This window comes from Saccopteryx leptura, chromosome 10 (assembly GCF_036850995.1).
Source record: "Saccopteryx leptura isolate mSacLep1 chromosome 10, mSacLep1_pri_phased_curated, whole genome shotgun sequence".
NCBI lineage: Eukaryota > Metazoa > Chordata > Mammalia > Chiroptera > Emballonuridae > Saccopteryx > Saccopteryx leptura.
Window position 1 is genome coordinate 73,784,406 of NC_089512.1, and position 22,898 is coordinate 73,807,303.

The window sequence follows — 22,898 nt, forward strand, 5'->3', positions numbered from 1 at the left end:
GGAATTTATGTCTCCCCCCAAGATTTCCCCTTCCTGTTTTTGTAGCAGCAGAATTGTGAAGTTTCTAGAGGCCCACCCAAGAAATTTTTCACTCTTCTGCGTGGGCCAGGCTGTTTCCCCTGTTGTCCCACACCTCCCTGAATTCCATCTCAGATGTGTGTCTTACCTTTTCTGAGCACCCCTACCTACCCTAATTGTAGCCCCCTTTACTTCTCTCCCGCTCTCATTAGGACTGATGTCTAAGAAATATTTCCATCCGGCTTTCCTCCAGCCTTTTCTCTCTCATCTCTGCCACTTACAAGTTAATGATGCTTGGATGCAAGATCACATCACCCTGCTCGCTAACTCTGCATAGCTTCCCACTGCCTAGTGAACAACTGTAAGCTCCATCTGGTACTTCAGACCATCTGCAGTATACCTTCTTGTCCCTGTTATGTCCACTGTCCAGGGTGGTCTCTCAAGTGTTTCCCCACAAGTCCTGTATTTCAGGAAATCTGCTTTTGCCTCTTTTTCTGAATTTCCTTTGCATCGTAATCCTCCGTCATTGCCTTTGAGCCACTGGTTTTATTTGTTCATCTCACCCAGTTTCACATGCTCACTTCATTCCCTTCTTTTGAAGTGTCACTTACCTATCTTCTTTCCCTAAGAAACCTCTTCCTGGTCCTATAGACTGGTGTCATGTCTCCCTCTCCACCTCCATAGAAGCATGTCTGTGTTTTTCTCATGGTCATTAGTATGCTCTCCTTTGTGTTATAGTTCTTGATATGGTATGTTCTGTCCTTTACTCCTTGGCAACAGGGTCAGCATCAATTCATTTCTCTCCTGTTTTGGAGTCATATATTGTAGGTACACAGTTCCTGTGTTTGAATAAGTGTTCACCTTGACCAAGCAAGGATTATCCTTTGGTCAAGCAACTATATTTGTGAATCAACAACATAATTAATTTGGTACCTTATAGATTCCATTTATCAAACTCTCATTATATGCTCTGTAATGAGTACTTTACATTTGCATTATCTCATGCAAAATTGTCACAAAAAGCCAATCCTTAACTCGCTTAACAGATTGGGACACTGAGGCTTTGAGTGCTGGAGATTTGACTAAGGTCTCACAGCTCTGAAGTGGTGGAATTGAGGTTCCCACCCATCTTTCTGACCTGTGCGCTTAACCATTCAGAGACTAAATCTATATTCCTAAAGAGAATTTTAGAGTTTTTTTTTTTTAAAGGCACTGGACCAAAGTCAGGATAACTGAGTTCTGGATTCAGCACTGGTACTGTTCAGTTGATTCTGTGCCACCCAAGGGGAACTTTGGACAAGTCACTTCCTCCCTCTGGGCCTCAGTTTCCCTTTTTACCAGAGGTGCCAGATCCTCCCCAGATGAACTCCCAGGTTCTTTCCAGTGTGTGTGGCTTGTCTCAGGTGCGTTTTACATATTATCGTACATATCCTGTGCCTTGTTCAGAGAACATCAGAAGTATGTGTTGAAGATAGACAGAGCTGTCTGGGTGAAAATAAATATGTTAAATCACTTCTCAGGAAACCAGCTGTTCTGTTGCTTAGTCTGACCACACCAGAGCTGTGCCCTCATTGAGCCAATGAATCATGTGGAGAACTTTTTTAAAGCTATAGATTTAGACCTTACCCCTGGAAATCCCAAATTTGCAGGTAAGCGACAATGCCCCAAATCTGAATTTAAAAAAAAATCTTCCCAGGCAATTTTGATACTTAGCTGGCTTTGGGAACCCTTGTCTTGGCATAATGCTTCACAAACTTTATCATGAATAAGAATACCATGGAGTGCTCATTAAAATTCCAATTCCTGGGCCCTACCCTGAGATTTTGATTCAGTAGAACAGATTTGGGGTGGAGCATGATTATTATTCAAATTGCTAACAAACTTCTGAATGATGCTAAATGATCTTTAAGGACAGTCATTTCCCTTGTGTCCAGAAGAAGGTAGAGGGCCTCTGCTTTTCTTTATTCTTTTATTTTCTTTTTTTTTATTATTTCCAGTTCAGGAAAGGAACAACTGAGGATGAGAGAAAGGCTTGATTTCTCCACTTAAACATTGCATGGCATGAGGCACTTTTTAGTGCTCTTGTAATGTTTGGTTTGGGTGGTTCAGCCTTGAGGCATCATCAAAACTTGTTGGTATGTGGGAAGGAGAAGAAAACAATTCCTTTCAAGGTGCTTGGCAAGAATGATTGGGAAATATAAATTGTATTCTGGTGGTTAGATGCTAACACCACAACACAAAAAGCCACTAAAGCATTTTAAGCCCTTACAAGGTGTCACTTTGCAAAGCTCTTTAAATGCATTATCTCATTTAATCTGCAGGATGGCCCTTTGTAGTAAGTATTTTTATCCCTAATTGACAACAAGGAAGCTGAAGCTTAGCATTAAAGAACTTATCCAAGGCGGGAGGGTAAATGGTGGTGCAGAGACTGGAACCTAGGGCAGCCTGACTCCAAAGCCTTGTACCTTGTTATTCCCTGTTGCAAAGGGAAGGGCTGGTGAGAGACTTGTGCTGGTGTGACAGGTGGCATCACTTTGCATGCCTTATGGTCAACATATGCTTCCTGAATTTGAATTGCTGATAAGGCTGCCACCAGTCAGCTTATCCCTTGGAGGTTACACTCATCCCTAAGTTTGCAGGCTGTCTTCCCCCAGAAAAACACCCTCTCAGCAGCCTGTAGAAGGGAATATTGGGTTAGAACTTGAGCACCAAGGAAGTATTTTTTAGAGATAGATATTTGGGTAGAGGTGCAATAAAGTATAGTCAAATGAAGGATAAGGTACTGTCACGGCCGAGTATGAAAGTAAACTGCTTCTCCAATTGTGTCAGCATTTTCAGTTTAAGCAGCTGTCATGACAAAGGACAGGATAAAACAGCACCTTTGAAATATTTCATTGTTTATTAAATCAACGTATCATCTCTTCCTTTGCAGCTGGGCACATTCCGGTCCCACGATGCGGATTATTTTATTGAACCTCTACTGTCCATTGATGAGCAAGAAGATGAAGAGGAACAGAACAAACCCCACATTATCTACAGGCGCAGTGTCCCCCAGAGAGAACCCTCTGCAGGAAGGCACATGTGTGACACTTCAGGTATTAGTTTTTTGCGTCCTCAGACATCCTAGTTTAGACAGATGGGATCATTGTCATGCTACAAAGATGGAGCTCTTCATAGGCTACAAAGCACTACCACTCACACTGCGTCACATTTGATCTTCTGGTGAGGTAGTGTGTTCCCACTGTACAGATGTGAAAGCTAAAGAGAGTCTTGCTAACTTGTCAAAAGTTGCACAGCTAATACGTAACAAGCCAGGATTCAAACTCAGATAGCAGTGATGCCAAGGCCACCATGGGCAGAGCAGCGTCTTTTGTTGAAGTTGCTAAGTTTTTTATTAAGCTTTAGTAACGTCTTATGCTATGATAGCCATATCTTCAGTCAGCAGTTCTTATGTTTCTTGTTTTCTATTTATGTTTGTAATATGTCAGGTTACAAAACAGTCTTACAGATGGAACTCATGGAAACGTCTGTGTCTTTCTCAGACTTTTTCTTGTCAGCTCCGTTTAGCTCGTGCTCTGTGGCTGTGTGACATATGCGTTTGGGAGCCCTGGTTGCAGTCGGGTTCCTGTCCGAGGCGCATGCGCCGCAGCAGACTTCCTTCCATCCTGGCCAGGCTCGTTGAGGCTTTATGCTGATATCTTTGGCCATTGCAAGGATGTGTCTATAATTCTGGGCACCCTAGAAAGCTTTATGCTTGCTTGTGTTTCTCACCCTGCAGTCTTGAAGCAGCCCTTGACTGTCTTTGAAGCCTGGTTACTTTCTCTGATGATAGCTTATTATTAAAAATCATCTCTCAGTTGGGTCCTCTGTTTTAGAATGTTTGCTCATATACTTTGAAAAAATTACTGGAATTACTGTTTCTAAAACTTTATCCTTATTTTTTTAATTTTAAAAATTGCTTTTTTGGATTAAACAACTTTTCAGGGTCTTTCTGCCATCTCCAAATAAGACCAAATTCAAGACCAACAAGTAATTTCCTAAAACATTTCCCAAATGATCATATGTGTTTTTAAAAAGATTGAATAATGACTTGTCGTCTAGCCCAGGAAATCACAAATGTTCATTTCATCTCATATGTGTATCACAGTGATTGGCAAAATGCGGTTCGCAAGCCACATGTAGCTCTTTGGCCCCTTGAATGTGGCTCTTCCACAAAATACCACGTGTGGGCGCTACCTCGATAAGGAATGTACCTACCTATAGAGTTTAAGTTTAAAAAATTTGGCTCTCAAAAGAAATTTTAATCGTTGTACTGTTGATACTTGGTTCTGTTAACTAATGAGTTTGCTGACCACTGGGTTCATCCAATGTGACAGAGTGTAGTGTTGTCTTCTCTCCTGGATTTATTATTTCTAAAGTGACTCCTTTAATGACAGAACATTGGCTCTCTATAACCTGAAGTAGCCAGGGAGCAGCGTCATATGATGTAGCATTATAGGCCTTTTGGCTTTATCCCATCCAATGCTGTGTTCTTACCACAGAGCTAGGCAGACTATAACTGAAATAGTCTGTCTGTTAGACTCTCTGGAGAGCCAAGGGGTGGGAGTAGGAAAATGTGATAGGTGTATTTAGAAACTATGTAGTAACAACAGCTTGATTGATGCCAAGAGTGCCAGCTCCGAGCAAGTTCATTGACAGGACATTTATCACATTTTGTTGACAATGCTAATAAGAATGTCAACATTTACTTCTTGACTTCCCAAATCAAAATTAGCAAGTGCATATTTTATATGTGTGCGTGAATATATATATACGTACATCTATCTATGTACACACACATATATAGCCTGTGATAGAAAGGAAATCTATGATTCCTCCCTTTCTGTCTTACCAGTATATGTTCAAAAGATACTCAAATGATATTTTTGTTGATCATTTTATTGAACAGTGGCACTTTGTGACATTCTTCTGCCGTGAAATAGCAAACCAACATATTTTTAAAACTACCATTTATTACGGTTCTATTCTCTATTGTCATTGTACAGAGCACTTTGTCTACACTCCTTCACTCAATCTTTCCACAACCCTGTCATATGGGCAGCATTCTAACTGCCACTGCACCTGGTAAAGGAGCTGAGGCTCTCAGAGAGGAAGCAACTTGCAGATTTACAACTAGACCATAATTGAACCACTGTTTGCCTGTCTTGTCCCATGATTCGTGTTCTCTGTTCAGGTTGTGTGTGTGTATAAGAGGGAGAGGAGACATAGTAACATCATTCAAAGTATCTTCAAGGTTTATTTTTTTATCAGTTGCCCAAATTAATGAACATGTGATTTCCTGGGCTAGACGACAAGTCATTATTCAATCTTGTTAAAAACACAAAGAGGAGGGAAATCTGAACAGGTGAAGACTGAGGACAGTGGAAGATACCTTTTTCAAAAAAGTTTATTTGAGTTCTGGTCATTATTAGTATTGGGGCCTGGAAGTACCACATTCCAAATCACCACTATCAACTGTTTTTCCTTCTGATTTTGGCTTGTCAGTGACCAGTATGGTGGGCCCTTCTTTCATCCCAGCAGCTTTGATTGTGTCTTCCAAAGGTGGCTGCTGGACTTGGCCACCTGATTTCCCCTTTCCAGCTGCTCTGCACCCCTTTCTCCGTTCAGATGCAGGGAGCTCAGAATAGTTGGAAGAACCTCAGAATACGGCACAGTTAACCAGCAGCCATTAGAGCAGGGTCCCCAAACTTTTTACACAGGGGCCAGTTCACTGTCCCTCAGACCGTTGGAGGGCCGCCACATACAGTGCTCCTCTCAGTGACCACCAATGAAAGAGGTGCCCCTTCCGGAAGTGCAGCGGGGTGGATAAATGGCCTCAGGGGGGATGCCTGCATTAGAGGGATGGACCAGCAGGTCATGGAAACTTCTGAAACCAGGAAGCCTTGGCACAGGGAGTAAAAATAAGTGGAGGATGGGGGAAGACCCTCTGGCCTGAGAGGAAAACATCCCCTTGGTAAATATCAATCCATTGACCTTCAGGGATTACCCCCCAAGAGCAGTGATTGGTAACCAAGAGTAAATTTTAGAAGTACCCTTAAATGCCACATACAAATGCAGATTTTTGAAACAAACAAACAAATCCCTCTCTCAGCCAAAAAAGCTGGAGCAAGAATCAGAAGGTTTAGTTGAGTGTTCCAAGCAGTTCAGAAGCTCCTCTAAACAGGAGAATCCCTGCTAAAGTTGGATTTAAAGTACTAATTACTATCCATGGCTCGTTGCATGCTTTGCCCTTGGACTTGGCTTTCTCCGTTATTTTCTGTGTCTTCTCATAGGATGATAGAATATTATATTTGAACTGGAGGAAACCTTAGTAGTCAGCTCTAGTCCACTATTTATTTATTTATTTTTTAATTTTTATTTTTCTTAAGTGAGAAGCCAGGAGGCAGAGAGACAGACTCCTATGTGTACCCTGACTGGGATCCACTCAGCAAGCCACCCACCAGGCGATGCTCTGCCCATCTAGGGCTGTTGCTCAGCAACCAAGCTATTTTAGTGCCTGAGGTGAGGCCATAGAGACATCCTCTGCACCCAGGGCCAACTTATTGTAACCAAGCCATGGCTGCGGGAGGAGAAAAAAGAGAGAGAGAGAGAGAGGGAGAGGGAGAGAGAGAGAGGGAGAGAAGGGAGAGGGGGAGGGGTAGAGAAGCAGATGGTTGCTTCTCCTGTGTGCCCTGGCCAGGAATTGAACCCAGACATCCATATGCCACGCTGACGCTTTACCACTAAGGCCAACAGGCCAGGGCCAGATTTTTATTTTTTAATGAAGATTAGGAAGTAGAAATTAAAACACTATTGTGAGGGAAGGAAAATTCAAAATACTAAAAGCCAAAGTTAAATGGGTTGCTGTGATTAAACTTAGAGTTTTTGGTAACCTGGTCACAAGGGCTTATGGGCCTTGTCCAAGGTCACTTGTAAGCCAGTGTCAGAGGTGAGAGCCCCTTCTGTCGGCTTGTTTCCACTATACCTCCACAGCCTATGAAGACTGTCTTTCTGGCAAGTTTCCCTTGGCCCTGTGGCTCTCCTTCCTGTGGCGTCTCTGTTTTGCCCTCATTGGTTGTATGTGTGTGCGTTTGTGCCACTTGAGTATCTGCATTTGTTTGTGACTTTCATCCTGTTTATAAGTTTCTCAGGATTCAAGTAGGGGTGTGGGGAATTTTCTTTTTCCTATAGCGTGCCCTTGTGACTACAGTGTCCCCTACACAGTGGGTCCCCACTAGAGTTCACTGAGGTGACCTGCTTGCCTCACACCAGGGGCCCGCCCACGTGGCAGGCCCATGCGAGCCATGCAGGAGAGTCTGCTGCATTTGTAAGCCACTCTTCCCATCCTCACATTGCATTTCCAGATGAGACTCCTACTTCTCTCATGTAGACACTGTTTGACCCTGAATTTTGCACAGGGGAATGTAATTGTTCTTATCAGTGAGATAGATGTGCTTTCTGGTAGGTGTGTGAGAACGGTCAGGGGAGTGGGCCAACAGGAAAAAGATTGTTTTGTTTGCCTGGGTGTAAAAGAGTATTTTTCTGTTACTAAAATACCTCTTTCACCTCCTTTCTCAGTAAGGCCAGCTGACTTTTGTTTCTTAAGTCATTTAGGAATTTTATACTTACTGACCCATCAATGCCACTTCTAAGGAAATAATTGAACAATTTTGTAAAGGTGTGTATGGGAGAATGCATAGCACAGTGGTGTTTATCATAGAAAAATGCTGGAAACAGCCTAAGTGCCCATCGGTAGTAGGCATATCAATAATTTATGAGGTGTGCACTTGATGGATTCTTATGCAGCCATTAAAAATGATGGCATAGATGTATATTAATAAACAGAAATGTGTGTATTAAGTGAACAGGCAGTATATATGGTATGGTCTCATTTAAAAAAAATAAGTGTGTGTGTGTGGGAGGGGGTGCATGTGTGTGTAAATAAAAACTGAAGCAATGTTCATGAAAATGTTAACAGTGATTATTTCCAGTTGGCAGGAGCACAGGCAGTTTTACCTTTGTATGTTGCCTGACTCTATAATAGCTTCATAATCAGAAAATGTGGTTTAAAAAGAAATGAGGGTAGCATGTAGTTATCGTAGCACTTGTCACCAGGGCCAACAGCCAAGCCAAGATTCCAGGCTTCCTTTTTCTTTTTCTTTTTCTTTTACGTTTTTTTTTTTTTTTTGGGGGGGGGGGGAGGGGGGGTCAGGGGGATGAGATAGTTTTAATATCACATGGATAAAAGTCCTGCTTTGTAGCTACTTCTTTGCAACACTGGGGTTGGTCAAAGCTGACGGTTCCACTCAACACAGTTAAATTACCTTGTGTCTATTGGACTGACTTTGGGCTTACCATGGTTTAGTCTCCATTGGGGACTGAGGACTCTACCATCACTCCCATTAGAATGTGCTGTCACTTCTTGGTTGGATTCCCCAGGATAAAATCAAAAGGTGAAAAGTATAAGATGAATAATTAAAGTTATCATTTGCTGGACTCATGTGTATATGGGGTTCCTGTGCTATGCAGGTTACATACATTATCATATATAATCTGTTCATCAACACAACAAGGTAGGTATTATCCTTTCTCACAGTTGAGAAAATTACAGCTCAGAAAGACTGAGCAATTTGCCAAAAGTTGCACAGCGAGTAGGAAGTGAGGCTGACGTGAACTCAGATCTAATTCCAATGTGCTACACTGTGGGCTACATTACCTAGAAAACACAGGTGGAAGAAGCTGCCTTCTAGAAAATCTTTTTCACTTAAGATTTCCAAACATCTTTTTTTTTTTTTTTTTTTTTTAATTTTTCTGAGGTTGGAAATGGAGAGGCAGTCAGACAGACTCCCGCATGCGCCCGACCGGGATCCACCCGGCATGCCCACCAGGGGGTGATGCTCTGCCCATCTGGGGCGTTGCTCTGCCGCAATCAGAGCCATTCTAGCCCCTGAGGCAGAGGCCACAGAGCCATCCTCAGCGCCCGGGCAAACTTTGCTCCAATGGAACCTTGGCTGCGGGAGGGGAAGAGAGAGATAGAGAGGAAGGAGAGGGGGAGGGGTGGAGAAGCAGATGGGCGCTTCTCCTGTGTGCCCTGGCCGGGATTCGAACCCAGGACTCCGGCTCTACCACTGAGCCAACCGGCCAGGGCCTATTCCATGTGCCTTACATGGATTACGAATTTTAATCCTTACCGCAGCCTCCCTATTTTATTATTATTTTTTTTTTACAGAGACAGAGAGAGGGATAGACAGGGACAGACAGACAGGAACGGAGAGATGAGAACCATCAATCATTAGTTTTTCATTGCGCGTTGCGACACCTTAGTTGTTTATTGATTGCTTTCTCATATGTGCCTTGACCGCGAGCCTTCAGCCGACCAAGTAACCCCTTGCTCGAGCCAACGACCTTGGGTCCAAGCTGGTGAGCTTTGCTCAAACCAGATGAGCCCGCGTTCAAGCTGGCGACTTTGTGGTCTCGAACCTGGGTCCTCGGCATCCCAGTCCGACGCATCTATCCACTGCGCCCCCACCTGGTCAGGCTCAGCCTCCCTTTTTGCAGTTGGAAAAACAGAGATACAGAGAAGTCCATAAAGTTGATTTACCAAGGTCCACAAAGCTCAGAATCATACCATTTGTCCTGGTCAGTTAGAGGATTTTTTTTGCCTATCCCTTTGTTGATTCGATTGTTTTCACACAAATTACTTTTTCTAGTAGGACTTTTTAAATGCCTTTCTAGAATTTGATTTGATTTGGGGGGGACTGCTGGGTGCCCAAATTCCTACCCAGACTTGAGTGACTCACAGAGGCCTTGTGTCTCCAGCTGCCTCTGTTGGAGTGTATCCTTGTTACAGATTAACCTCTGGAAGCCATTAATAATTTAGCATAGATCGGCTGATTAGATTAGTGCCTGCCCTTAGAGCTGGGCCCAAGTGGAGTGAGACAGGGTGCTCAGGAGCAGACCTCTGAGGGGCTTTGAGTAAACAATTCTGGGACAGCTTGAGGGTTCCCGGCAGTAACCAGAGCTTTGGCTGACCTCATAGTCCTGTCTGGGCCCAAGCAGGTCAGTGGTTGTCGGCTAATTAGTGATTTCTGTGAGAAGCCAGCCTGCCTCTGTTTCCCACACTTCATGTCCTCCGACCCTGTCCCCTCAGCCTTTGAGCCCATGAACACAGGACAGGCGACATTCATGGAGCCCGAGACTGGGCAGTGTGCGAGCACACAGTGGGCTGTCTCACCTGCTCCAGGAGCAGCTCGCTGGGAGGGAGATGCGCCAGGCACTCCCATTTTACAGATGAGACAACTGAACATCAGTGAACTTGTTCACAGTGTGTCAAGGAAGCAGTTGGCATGCCAACCCAGCACTGGCTTGACCTTTAAAGATAGTTTCTGCTATTTGGGATTTGTTGTTTTTGTTTGTTTGTTTGTTTGTTTTTTACAGAGACAGAGCAAAAGTCAGAGAGAGGGACAGATAGGGACAGACAGGAATGCAGAGAGATGAAAAGTATCAATCATCAGTTTTTCGTTGTGGCACTTTAATTGTTCATTAATTACTTTATCATATATGCCTTTACCGTGGGGCTACAGCAGACCGAGTAACCCAGGGGTCGGGAAGCTTTTTGGCTGAGAGAGCCATGAACACCACATATTTTAAAATGTAATTCCTTGAGAGCCATACAACGACCCATGTACGTTAGGCATTATCTAATAAAAATTTGATGTTGTCCCGGAAGATAGCTGTGATTGGCTCCAGCCACCCACAACCATAAACATGAGTGGTAGGAAATGAATGGATTGTAATACATGAGAGTGTTTTATATTTTTAACGTTATTATTTTTTTTATTAAAGGTTTATCTGCGAGCCAGATGCAGACATCAAAAGAGCCACATCTGGCTCGTGAGCCATAGGTTCCCAACCCCAGGAGTAACCCCTTGCTCAAGCCAGCGACCTTGGGTCCAAGCTGGTGAGCTTTTGCTCAAACCAGATGAGCCTGCACTCAAGCTGGCGACCTCAGGGTCTCGAACCTGGGTCCTCCACATCCCAGTCTGACGCTCTACCCACTGCGCCACCACTCGGTCAGGCTGGGGTTTATTGTTTTGACTTAGTTTCCTTTCATTTGCCCCTTTTTGTTCCTTATCAGTCTTTATACTTTTTTCTCTTTTTTACATTTTTCAGACACTTTATATAGTCAGTGTAAGCAATGACCTCTAAAATCCTTTGTAAAATATTAGAAAATCAGTTTTAAATAACTGAATTCTTGAGCTTATTTGCTCAGCTTTATTTTCTTTATGGAATTTATATAAAAATAGTTCTTTTTTTTCTAACACTGGAATCTATGGTGCAGTATTCCAACAAAGTCATTAAAGGATAACCATTCTAATATAAGAATGGTTTCTTCTTTCATTCATTCTTATTTATTCATTGATTTATCTTTTTTTTTTTTTTTACCTTTTATCTTATTTTTAAAAAAGCATTCTAAAAAGTAGAGGCCATGGTAAAATAAATGTACCATCTACATTTAACAATGACAACTTCCACATTTGCTGCTTAGTTTTCCTTTTTGTTGAACTATTTTAAACTGAAAAAACCCAGATATCATTACATTTCCTCTCTGAATATTTTTAATATACCTGTCTGGAAAATGGAGGTATTTTCTTGTGTAACTGTAACATTATTTATGATGGTGAGCAAAATCAACAATACTTTCTCCATATCACCTAAATAGTACCTACATTAAAATTTTTCTGCCTGGCCAATGGTGGCACAGTGGATATTGTGTTGACCTGGGATGCTAAGGTCCCAAGTTCAAAATCCCAAGGTTGCAGGCTTGAGCCCAGGCTCACCAGCTTGAGCACCAGGTCAGCAGATGGAACACGCGGTCATTGACATTATCCCATGATCTCTGACTTGAGCTCAAAGGTTGCTGGCTGGAAGCCCAAGGTTTACTGGTTTGAGCCCAAGGTCGCTGGCTTGAGCAAGGGGTCACTGGCTCAGCTGGAGCACCCTGGTCAAGGCATGGTATGAGAAGCAATCAGTGAACAACTAAAGTGATGCAACTCTGAATTGATGCTTCTTATCTCTCTCCCTTCCTCTTTCTCTCTTTCACACACACACAGAGAGAGAGAGAGAGAGAGAAAAGAATTCTAGTTCCTAAAATGCCTTTTTATAGTCCTTTTGCTTAGATTGTGACCTAATCAAGGTCCACACATTGCAACTGGTTATGTCGGTTAAGTAACTTCACTTGTTGTGATTATTGGTGTTAAAATAGCTTTTTACTTTAGGTTTAGTTTTGCTCCTCATGGCCCTTTTTTTCCTTTCAACTTCTAGTCTTTGATTCATAGTTATCATCATAAGGTTAGGCTGCATTTATAACAGTTTGAAAGAGCAGAGTCAGGCCCCATAGCCAGCGCAGGTACCAAGAACACAGCTTCTTCGGGAACAAGCCACTTAGTAGAATAATTTAATCAAATACAGAGGATGGTGTGACTGGGTGATTTTTGAACCTTTGTCTGGAGTACCTTGATAGTGCTTCTTTTTTTTTTATCTTCCAAGTGGAAAGATCTTTACTTTATAGTATTTACTAAGCTGCCCTTATCTACCATTCAAGGATTTCACTTGTCTGTGTTTTAAAGCTCAGAAGAAACAGTTTGCAGTTGGGGATGGGAAGTGGAAGTCAGGTAAGGACCTGAAATCAGGACTCGTGGTATGGGACCTGCTTGCCTGCTTCACCTGCTCCGAAACCAGGGCCTTTCTCTGTCACCTGTCATCAGATTTTGGTTGTTCATGTCACTGCTTCAGAAACCCATTGTCTGCTAAGGAAAAGGGTCACCCAGATACTTGCCAATTTGTTCATCTTCCCAGGAACCCACGAAGTAGGTGAAGATGCACATTCCCTAGAAAGGAGGGTGTAAGAAACGGCAGAGACTGGGGCAGAGGGCTGGGTCGGGGGTGTCCAGGGTCAATCTGAGGGCCCTCAAACCCTTCATCTAAGGGAGCTGTCTTTTTGAAGTAAGATGTTATAGAATCTCTTGGTGCTCTTCATCTGAGAGAATAAACCCACTCATTTAATAAAGGGCTTTTACCATGCAATTAAGTTTAAATTTTTAAACTTTGTATCCATCCAAGTTAGGTGTTTTTTTTTTTAATAATAATTAGATTGTTGCAGACAGAATCACTATTATAGCTTTTTATGAGTGACTAATGTTTGCTTCTGTCTGGGCCAGACATCTGCGTGGATATTCGTAGAACTGAAAATCACTAATAAATAAGCATTCTAGGTATCGCGAAAAGAGCATGAGGAAAAGGAGGATTTGATGATGGTGTGTGTACATGTGGGCAGTGGGCTCTGAGAATGGATGAAATCAAACGGAGGGCAGATGTTGGCAAAATGCTTCCTTTTCCTCGATTCCCATCTCATATGACCTTGGAGTTTGAGTGGGGTGTGCGGAAAGGGCTGTTGGCCTGGGCTGTGTGGAAAACCTTCAAGTTGACGTGCTTGGCCTCAGCATTTCTCAGTTCAGAGTTTATTTTTTTTAGAAATCTTTTTATTTCCTAATGTTTTCTTTTCGCGTTTCTATAAAGATATAATTGACTTCAGTAACAGTCATCCTCTATAGTGTACAGTTTTTTAAGTTTTAGCAAATAGGTACAATAATGTAATTGTCATCACAGTCAAGATACAGAAGAATTCCTTGTCTTTTGTAGCCAGCTCTATTTTCTGTTTCTACAGTTTAGCAGCCTTTTCCAGGATGTCATATAAATAGAATCACTAAATGTAGTGTGTTTGAAGTTCATCCAGGTCTTGCCTGTATCAGTAATCCATCTTGTTTTATTGCGAGCAGTGGTCCGTGCACTGGTGTACCACAGTTCATATGTCACCAAGTGGAAGAACAGCGTTTTTACAATTAAAAAGGAAACCACTATAAACATCTGCATATTTATGTTCATGGGGTGAACATCAGTTTTCATTTCATTGGGTCAACACTTAGGCTGTAGATTGCTGGGTTATAGGTAAGAGTATGTTTGACTTTATGAGATACTGCCATCTATTTTTCAAAGCGGCTGTACCATTTTGCAGTCCCACCAGCAGGGTCTCAAGGCTTTATTTTTACTGTATCCTCGCTAGCATTTGTTATTGCTGGTACTTTGTTTTTGTTTTTTACTTTTAGCTATCTAATAGGTACCTAGTGGTATCTCGTCATAGTTTAAATTTGCATTTCCATAGTGACTAAGCATCTCTTCTTGTGCTTAGTTGTCATTCGTGTATCTTTAGTTCATTGTCTTCATTTGGAGACACTTACGGCGTACATAGCTTCCTTGTTTTATTGAAAATCTTTCGTGTACCACAGACGTCATGCTGCCGCAGAGCTACACGTCAGGAAGCACAGTGCAGCGTGCAGTATGGAGTTTGTTCAAGACACAGTGAAGAGAGAGGGCCTAGAAAAGACAGACTGAGGATTTGTTCTTCAAAGCCAGTGTCTGTGTCAACAGAAGAGCCATGCTATTGTTGTTTTTATTTCTAAGGACTATACAGAGAAAACTTTCTATTTCAAGCCAGCGTACTTTATGATGGGAATGTGTTCTCTTGACTCATAAGTGACACAGTTACAAAGGAAGCTTTGGATACCTACGAAAGAACAGTATTCCTTCCCACGTAGCACACAGGAGAGGAAGAAAAAGCCAGAGGATAGTGAGACATAGAAGTGTTACTGATGTGACATTCAGCCCTGTGTAACCACAGGCTACTGCAGGAAGAGGACCCCATTTCCCAAAATCCCTATTGTGTGCAATACAAGAGTTTTTCCAAACATTTCCTAATCCTCACACTTGCTGCTATTTCAATGTAACAAGCCTGATTAGAAAGAAGTGGTTTTCAGAAACTGTTAGCTGTTTTAGCAGGTCCAAAATGCAGACTTCCCTATAAGTAGCGGAGGTGAGTGCATTGTGTCTCCCTGGATGTTTCTGAACATCAGATGCAGTGCACATTTTTGTATTGGTTTCTGGATTGAGGTACTCTGTCTCCTGCCACCCATGCTGTCTCCTGTTGGGTTATTTCTTCTGTACCCTCTAAAGAGTCACAGTGGCCAAGGGAAGAGAATGTTGGGTTTTGTTCCTTTTGAATATCAGGACTTCATTTTTCAGCATTATCCCCTTTTTTCTTATAAAATAAAAGAACTCATACATTTTTAATACTGGAGAGGGTTTAAGAGAGAATGTCTATTCTAATTTGTCTCCATGGGTAAGAGGATAGAGGCTCAGAATTTTGAAGGGATTAATAATCTTGGAACCAGAGTGAATGGCAAAGTGGACCCTGAACACAGGCCTCCTGCTTGCCTGTCCTATGTTCCTTCCGGCTGCAAGTCGTGGAAAAGCTGTCTGTGACATTCAAAGTGTGACTCAGGTGAGGTGTTGAAAGTGCCACTGGATCGAAGTGTAAGAACAGGTAAGAAGAAATCAGTGAGATCATTTAAGTTATCTTAAAGCTATAGAGAAAGATGTTAGGCTTTTAATTCACTTAAAGAATTAAGTTGTCACAGCCAGAGCTGAATTTTCAGCAACTAAATATCTGAGCTGGGCGAGGTGTTGCAGGAAAGTGCCTGTGGTTGAGAGGGCCCCTGCTGAGGCCCAGGGCCGTTGGAGTCCAGGGTGCTGCTGCAGCCTCTCCCTGCCATGGTCTCTGGACATGGCCGTCAGGACGGGAAGGGGTTTGCACTGAGAGCTGCGGTGCCGTCCGAGTCCAGGGCGCTGCTGCAGCCTCTCCCTGCCATGGTCTCTGGACGTGGCCATCAGGACGGGAAGGGGTTTGCACTGGGAGCTGCGGTGCCGTCCGAGTCCAGGGCGCTGCTGCAGCCTCTCCCTGCCATGGTCTCTGGACGTGGCCATCAGGACGGGAAGGGGTTTGCACTGGGAGCTGCGGTGCCGTCCGAGTCCAGGGCGCTGCTGCAGCCTCTCCCTGCCATGGTCTCTGGACGTGGCCATCAGGACGGGAAGGGGTTTGCACTGGGAGCTGCGGTGCCGTCCGAGTCCAGGGCACTGCTGCAGCCTCTCCCTGCCATGGTCTCTGGACGTGGCCATCAGGACGGGAAGGGGTTTGCACTGGGAGCTGCGGTGCACACACTGGTCCTCAGTTCTGTGGGAGCTGGGCGCCTTGGGTATCAGAGGAATGTGGGAGGCAGGAATATGCTCTCCAGGAGCTGCTTAGGAGCCTTTTAGAGAGATCCTGCCCAACTGCGCTTTAATCTCTGATAAGAGAGTGATACCTAGACCTACCACAGGCATCTGCTCAGCCACAGGGCCACCCAGGAGCTGCTGTCAGATAGCAGGCAGCCCTGGAGCCACTTCGTTCCAGCAGCCTCCAAAGGGTGCTCGCCCTGTGGAATGAGTCAGCATAGCCAGCACCCTGGAGCGCCTACTGTGCCCCAAGTCCTGGGTCAGACCTCATGCCTATTAAGGCATTTCACCCCCCCCCCCCTAAGGAGGAACCGTAGGTATCCCATTTTACAGTTGAGGAAGCAGGCATAGAGGGCTTAGGTGACTTGCTAAGGTCAGGATTGGAATACAGGTCTCTCTGACTGCCAGGCCCAAACTCTTACCCAGCATATCATACTGCCTCTAATATTCACTTGGCAAACACTTAATGCCTGAAATGCACTGTCCTGTAGAGCAACCAGTAGCTCCATGTGGCTCCTGAGTCCTTGAAATGTGGCCAGTGCCACATGTTGAAATGACAATATGTTAGCTATTTTGGGTTAAATAGAGAAGTGTATTATTAAAATTAATTTCACCTGTTTCTTATTACTTTTTTTTTAATATGGCTATTAAACATTCTTAACTTCCAAGTCACAAAGGGGCCTGAGAAGGGCCATAGAAAGCAGGCCACGGATAGTGCAGGGTGGCTGTGGGCAGTTGGCACTCTGTCAGCCAGAAAGGCCTGTCTCATCTTATTGCTGAGAGATATAACGAGTCAAAGCCAACATTTCCCAAGGAGTATTTTGCGGGGTATTAATAGCAAAATCAAACAATCTCTTAGTAAAATAAAGGCTGGGATATGTTCAGCATTTTATACTACTTCAAATAGATATTCTTTAAATATTTTCTCCAGTTGTTTCAAGTGTGCCTCAGTTTCCTCATGTATGAAATGAAAGTAGTAGGAATAAACAGAGTATCCGCAGGAAGTGCCTAGGAGGCACCTGGCGTGGAGGAAAGTCCTCAGCAGTGGTTAGCCAGTGTTGCCATACCCGTCCTCACTGTCTTTCTTACTGCCTTTGGAGGAAGGAGCGGCCAGGTGGTGAGTGGGGGCGCATCAGGGCCTGCGGGGGGCGGTGTACCAGCTTGCCGACCTAAGGCTGAGGTCCCCACCACTTAGGAGGTAGTGTGATGACCCTCAAACATGCCTCCTGCCTCCCACCACAGCCCCTTGAACTGCAAGAACCTTCTCGGTTGTCTCCTTCCCTGAGAAGAAGCCCGTCAGTACTCATCTAGTTCTATGTCCCGGGACGATTCTGTCTCCATGACCTGCCCCACATACTGGCCAAGATCCTGTAAGTTTCCCAGTTGCATGGTTAAACCAGTGTAAACTGGCTTTGTTGCTGCAAGACTTCTCAGAGCTCTTAAAATGCTAACGTGCCTGGAAGAGGTCCCAGACGTGAATGCTGTCAAGTAGATTTGCAAACCTACTTGATTTGTTTTTGGAAATATTCTGGGGCTAAAGTTCCATAAACCACTCATAGGGAAACAATGTTCATAAAGGCTCTGGCCAGCCAAAAAGAAGGGTTAACAATATACTCTCTTTCTCCACTGCCTTTTACATGCATTTCATCAGTACTGAGCATGGAGCACTACCAGACAGGGGCATCTCACACACACACACACACACACACACACACACACAGCCCACAGAGAGCGATGAGTTTGGGGCCTCGATCTAGTAAGTATCCAGGGATTCGCTGTTGTTTTTAAAGCTAGCAGATTGAGGATCCTTTAAGCAAATTAAACCTTGGTAGTTTTCATTCATGCCCTTCAAAGCTTTATACACACAGAACAGCTCCTCCCCACCCCCACCCCCACCAGTGCCTTTTCTACCCAGTGTCTGGAAACAGATTGTTCTGTATTATTAGGACACTCAATGGTTTTATGGCTGTTTTTGTTTTTCTGTTTTACCTTTCCCCCCACATTGTGCTTGTTTTTCCACCTTGCACTGATCCCAGCAGACTTTCTCCTGCCCTGCCCTGCAGCTTCGCTGAGTAACTGAACGTAGCACAGCACACAGGGAGCTGGCTTGGCTTCCACTCTTGCTCCTGTGGATCATCTGCCCTTGGAGCCCGCTGAGAGGTGCAGGCATTTGTATTTGCTTACGTCTAATTGCATCTCAGACTGTGTCATCTCACTATCAGTCCTCCTGTGTTCTTACCTGGCTTGAGAGTTCAGTAGGGACTGGACTGGCCTTTTCTGCCTTTAATTCCTTCCCTTCCTCCCTCCAGCCCTCCTTCCTCCTTCCTCCTTTCTCTTTCTCTCTCCCTCCTTCCTTCTCTCTTCCATTCTTACTTCTCACTCTCCTTTCCTGTAGAAGGTTCCTCATAAAATAAAACTGTTTTGTTTGAGAAACCCTAATATCAACATATATTTGTGAAGAGAGGATATTCTGCACACTACCAGTGAAACAGTAACAACTAGAAATTGTTATCATGTGAAATATTTAATGGCTCCTCCCTGTGCGTCACACACAGCCCTGGGGGGTTATGTGCTGTCCCTTTCCATCGTCACAGGGAACCTCTGAGGTGTGCGCTGGCATGCACAGATGCCAAAACTGAAGCTTAGAGGCAGAAAGGGCAGCTAGAGGCAGAAAAGACCAAACTGTGAGGCAGGGCCAGTCCCCGGAAGTCCAGATACAAGGCTAATGCTGTCCTCCTGTCTGTCGAGCGTGGTGGAGCAGCAGGGGACTTGCACCTGTCTTCCCTGTGGGCCCTGGCTGCGATTGCCCTGCTGGCAAACACACGGAGGTCGCAAGTGGAGTAATGTCTTAGGAAGTTCAGTTAAATTTTGTTAAATCTTGTAAAAACAGAGGGCAATAATTAACTTCTCAGCTGTTAATGTTAGCATGCAAATCTTAATCCAACGCCTGTTGGTGGGAAATGTAAGGTATTTTTCCCCGCCGAGGAAGAAGGAAGGGGCCGGAGCTATGAAGTGTGGAATGATAAAAGGCTTTATTGCGTACAGCGCATCCCACCCGGCAATGTTCCCTGGTCCCCGGGACAGAGGCCAGGGAATTCTCATGGGGTGACCCGCGTGGGGGTTATTTAAAGGGTCTCTAGGGTGGTTGAGCTAATATGACGTGGTGAAACCTCACTGGGTGGCAGATGGTCGCTCTTTTCCAAGGGACTCCTGGGAAGTTTCTTTTGGCGTGCATGGATATGGGCGGTTCCAGCCAAAGTTCCTGGGTCTGGTGTCTCACGTGACCTTCCCCCATTGCTGACCACCCTACATTCCGATATTTTGTGTTAATTAGGGGCGTCGCTTCATCTAGCTACTTCCTGCTGCTTAGGGGCATCGTGGGGAGGGGAGATTGGAAAGTAGTGGCTTTGAGGGGAGTCAGGAGGAACATCTGTTAGACCGTGACTGGAGAAACTTTGCGGATGTGGTCCTGTAAGGATTTTTTTTTTAAAAAAAGGAGTAATGGGGGATCTGCAGGGTCCAGCCTTTTGGTGAGCTGGAGATGGGTAGGGGCCAGCAAACTTGAGGCAATACTGTATGGCAGGAGTGGCGTAAGAAGGGGAAAGGAAGGGGTCCCATCCACTCCCATAACCGAGACCTGTGAGAGAACTAGAGGTCCAGAGTGTGATGGCAAAACAGAGAAGGTAGCTCCCGTGTCCACAAGAAATGAGATGGACTTACCTGTTCCTGCAGCAGAACCCGTTCCTGAACTCGGGTTCTCCAAGTCCAGGCCGTGGCAGTCATTCATGACGTCTAGGAGTTCGAGTGGTGGGCCCATCTGGCTGGATTGGCCTTCCATCTGAGTGGCTCGTCCTCCACATAGAGGTGCTGAGGATGAGCCTGCTGCCCAAAGGGGCAATCACTCCGCCAGTGACCGGGCTGCTTGCAGTCAGGGCAGGGCTCACTGGACAGCTGCGGGCAGGGGCCCTGCCGGGACCAGTGGTCCTGCTTGCCACACTTAAAGCAAACTCCTGGTGGGCATTTCTCTTTGTGGCTTGGACTTGGGTCGAGCACTTCCTGTGCCTTGCCCCTGTTGCTCTGCTGGCCTCAGGGCTGCCACAAGAGCCTGGGTTTGGAGAGTTACCTTCTGCTGCATGTGGGCCTGGCGAACAGCGTTGGCCTGTTCCTACTAGTTCGGACCATTAAAAACTTTAAATGCCATGTTCACAGGCCTCGGATAGGGGTTTGGGGGTTGAGAATAAGAGGAGAGGAGATCCTGGGGAGCCTGGCACCCAGATCCTGCCAGAAACACTGGAGCCAGAGGCAGGACAGGGCCAATGGCTGGCAGAGGGTGACTTGACGGAGGAGGGGCTTAAGAACACAGTGGAGAAGGGTGGGGCCTCTGACCGGCAGGGGAGGAGAAAGAGAATGGTATTTGCAGGTGAATGAGAAACAGGATCCAGTGAAGGGAGGGGAGGGGGCTCTTGGAAGAAAGAGACCTGAGCGAAAGAGGTCTGCAGACCAGAGAGGGGTCCAGAGAGAGGGGCGCCCCAGGTGTCAGGCAGGAGGGGTAGAGAGTTGGGGGTCGGGCAAATGACGAAATATTAAGAGCTAAGGGTTTAGGTGAGGTTTCTCTGGCCAGAAAGGGCCTGTGTGTAGAACAGGCGGCACAGAAGTTAGGACGGGAGCGCAAATAACTAGAAGCCCTGAATGTAAGGAATCTCCAACCAGTTCCCAGTTCTTTGGCGATAGTTAAATTGGTGAGAGTGTTAAAACCGAAAGTCCCTTCAGGAGGCTACCTGGTCTGATTATCCAGTGGGTTCTGTGTCCTGGCCACAGCGGAGAAAAACAGTTTCTTCTTCTTTAGGGAGGGAGAGGGAGGGAGAGATTCCGGATAAGGAACTCCAGGAGTGTTTTTGGATTAGGTTTAGATTCCTGTGCCCCCATGGCCGCCCTCAGTCCTCGGAGTGCTCAGAGGTGAGCATTGGCGTCCTGCAACTCAAGCTCTGGCCACCAGACGGATAAGGTAAAGTGAATGTGCTCAGGACGTCTCCACGGACACACACGCACTTGGAATGGAACAGAAAGAGGTTCCTGACACAGCTGCAGAAAGAACTGAGGGGAGGCTGGAGGCAGGGGACTTCCCACACCGTGTGCCAAAGTGGGTGGAAGGTCAGAAGTCCTGGTTCTTTCTTGGAGGGGAAGGGGAGAGGAGCGGTCCTTGCGGACTTCTGACTCCTCCGGGTTTCGGCACCAAATGTAAGGTATTTTTCCTGAGGAAGAAGGAAGAGGTGTAGCCGCGAAGTGTGGATAAGCAAAAGCTTTATTGAGTACAGTGCATCCCACCCGATGAGGTTCCCTGGTCCCGGGGACAGAGGCCAGGGAAGTTGCATGGGATGATCCATGTGAGAGATATTTAAAGGGTTTCTAGGGTGGTCGAGCTAATATGACATGGTGAAATCTCACTGGCTGGCAGACGGTTGCTCTTTTCCAAGGGACTCCTGGGAAGTTTCTTTTGGCACGCCTGGATGTGGGCGGTTCTAGCCAAAGTTCCCAGGTCTGGTGTCTCACATGACCTTCCCCCATTGCTGACTACCTTACAGGAAACACTCAGTGAGTAACTGCTGAATAAGCAAGGCCCAGTTGTTATTTTCTAAAACGATGCCAGTTATTCAGTGACAGTAATGTAATATGCATTTTCTTGCGTGGCAGTGTGAAAGGGAAGCTCATTGAAAACGTCTTTACCAATAAGTAAGCAATGTTAAAGTTTGGGGCTATGAGGTTTTTAAATAATGATACCATCTTAAATTTTTATAATAGTTTCTTCTTAAAGATTGCCCCAAGTGTTATTCTTGTTTTGTTGTTGCTTGTTTTGTTTGATTTATCTAGCTATGTGCCTTTTACAAAAATGGCTGCTCAAGAAGTAATTTTAAAGTCAATTTATAATTTATAAGGGGTATTCTATATACTTTCTCATTATAATTCTCAAAATAGCATTAAAAAGGAAGTAGATCATTTTTATGCCCATCTGAGAGGTCAGGAGACTGGGACTTAGAAAAGATCATTTTAGGTCATAAACAACTTCTCTTTTTGAAATTGTTATTATAAGCCAGAACATTGTTTTAAATGGTTAGTCCCTCTGCCATAAGTAGCTTCTTTTAGTGCTAACTTACTTTATAACTTTATGACTACTAACATAGGAAAAATTATAGTCATCATTTGTTTCTCCCTACGTGATAGACACTTGACACGCATGGTCTCCCACTGCTTCTCAGAGTAGCTCCATGACGGGGCTTATTTTTACTCACCTTTACCACAGGAGAAAGGAGGGTGAGGAGAGGCACTTACTTGACAAGGTAAAACAGAACTTGCAGCTTGCTCCCTGTAGAGTAGGGGATCTTAGAGCACTGGCTGTTTGTGGTGGTGTAAACATCATCACTTCTCCCTCAGAGTCATCAGGGCCAACCCTCAGAGTCATCAGGGCCAAAACACATTCTTAGAAAGAAATGTAACAACTGTAGTGCCTGCGACTTGTCATTAGGAAGCACATGACTGCCAGTTACAGCTTTTTAACAGGGCTAACTTTTGTTTACATGCACATGCGAGGGTTCAGATTGCAAAATAATGCAACTGTGCATTTGATTTTCAGAGGTATCACATGTTTGTTTTTTTGTTTTCTGTTTTTAGCAAGAGAG

The 22,898-nt window shown here is 44.8% G+C and overlaps 1 protein-coding gene across 1 annotated transcript in view; it reads left to right on the forward strand.

Annotated features, from left to right (window-relative positions):
- ADAMTS9 (ADAM metallopeptidase with thrombospondin type 1 motif 9) overlaps positions 1-22,898 on the forward strand; it is a 177,490-nt gene that overhangs the window by 3,009 nt on the left and 151,583 nt on the right. The window contains exon 3 of the mRNA XM_066350504.1: positions 2,951-3,113. Coding sequence (XP_066206601.1) covers positions 2,951-3,113 — 163 coding nt within the window. The remainder of the gene's footprint in view (positions 1-2,950; positions 3,114-22,898) is intronic.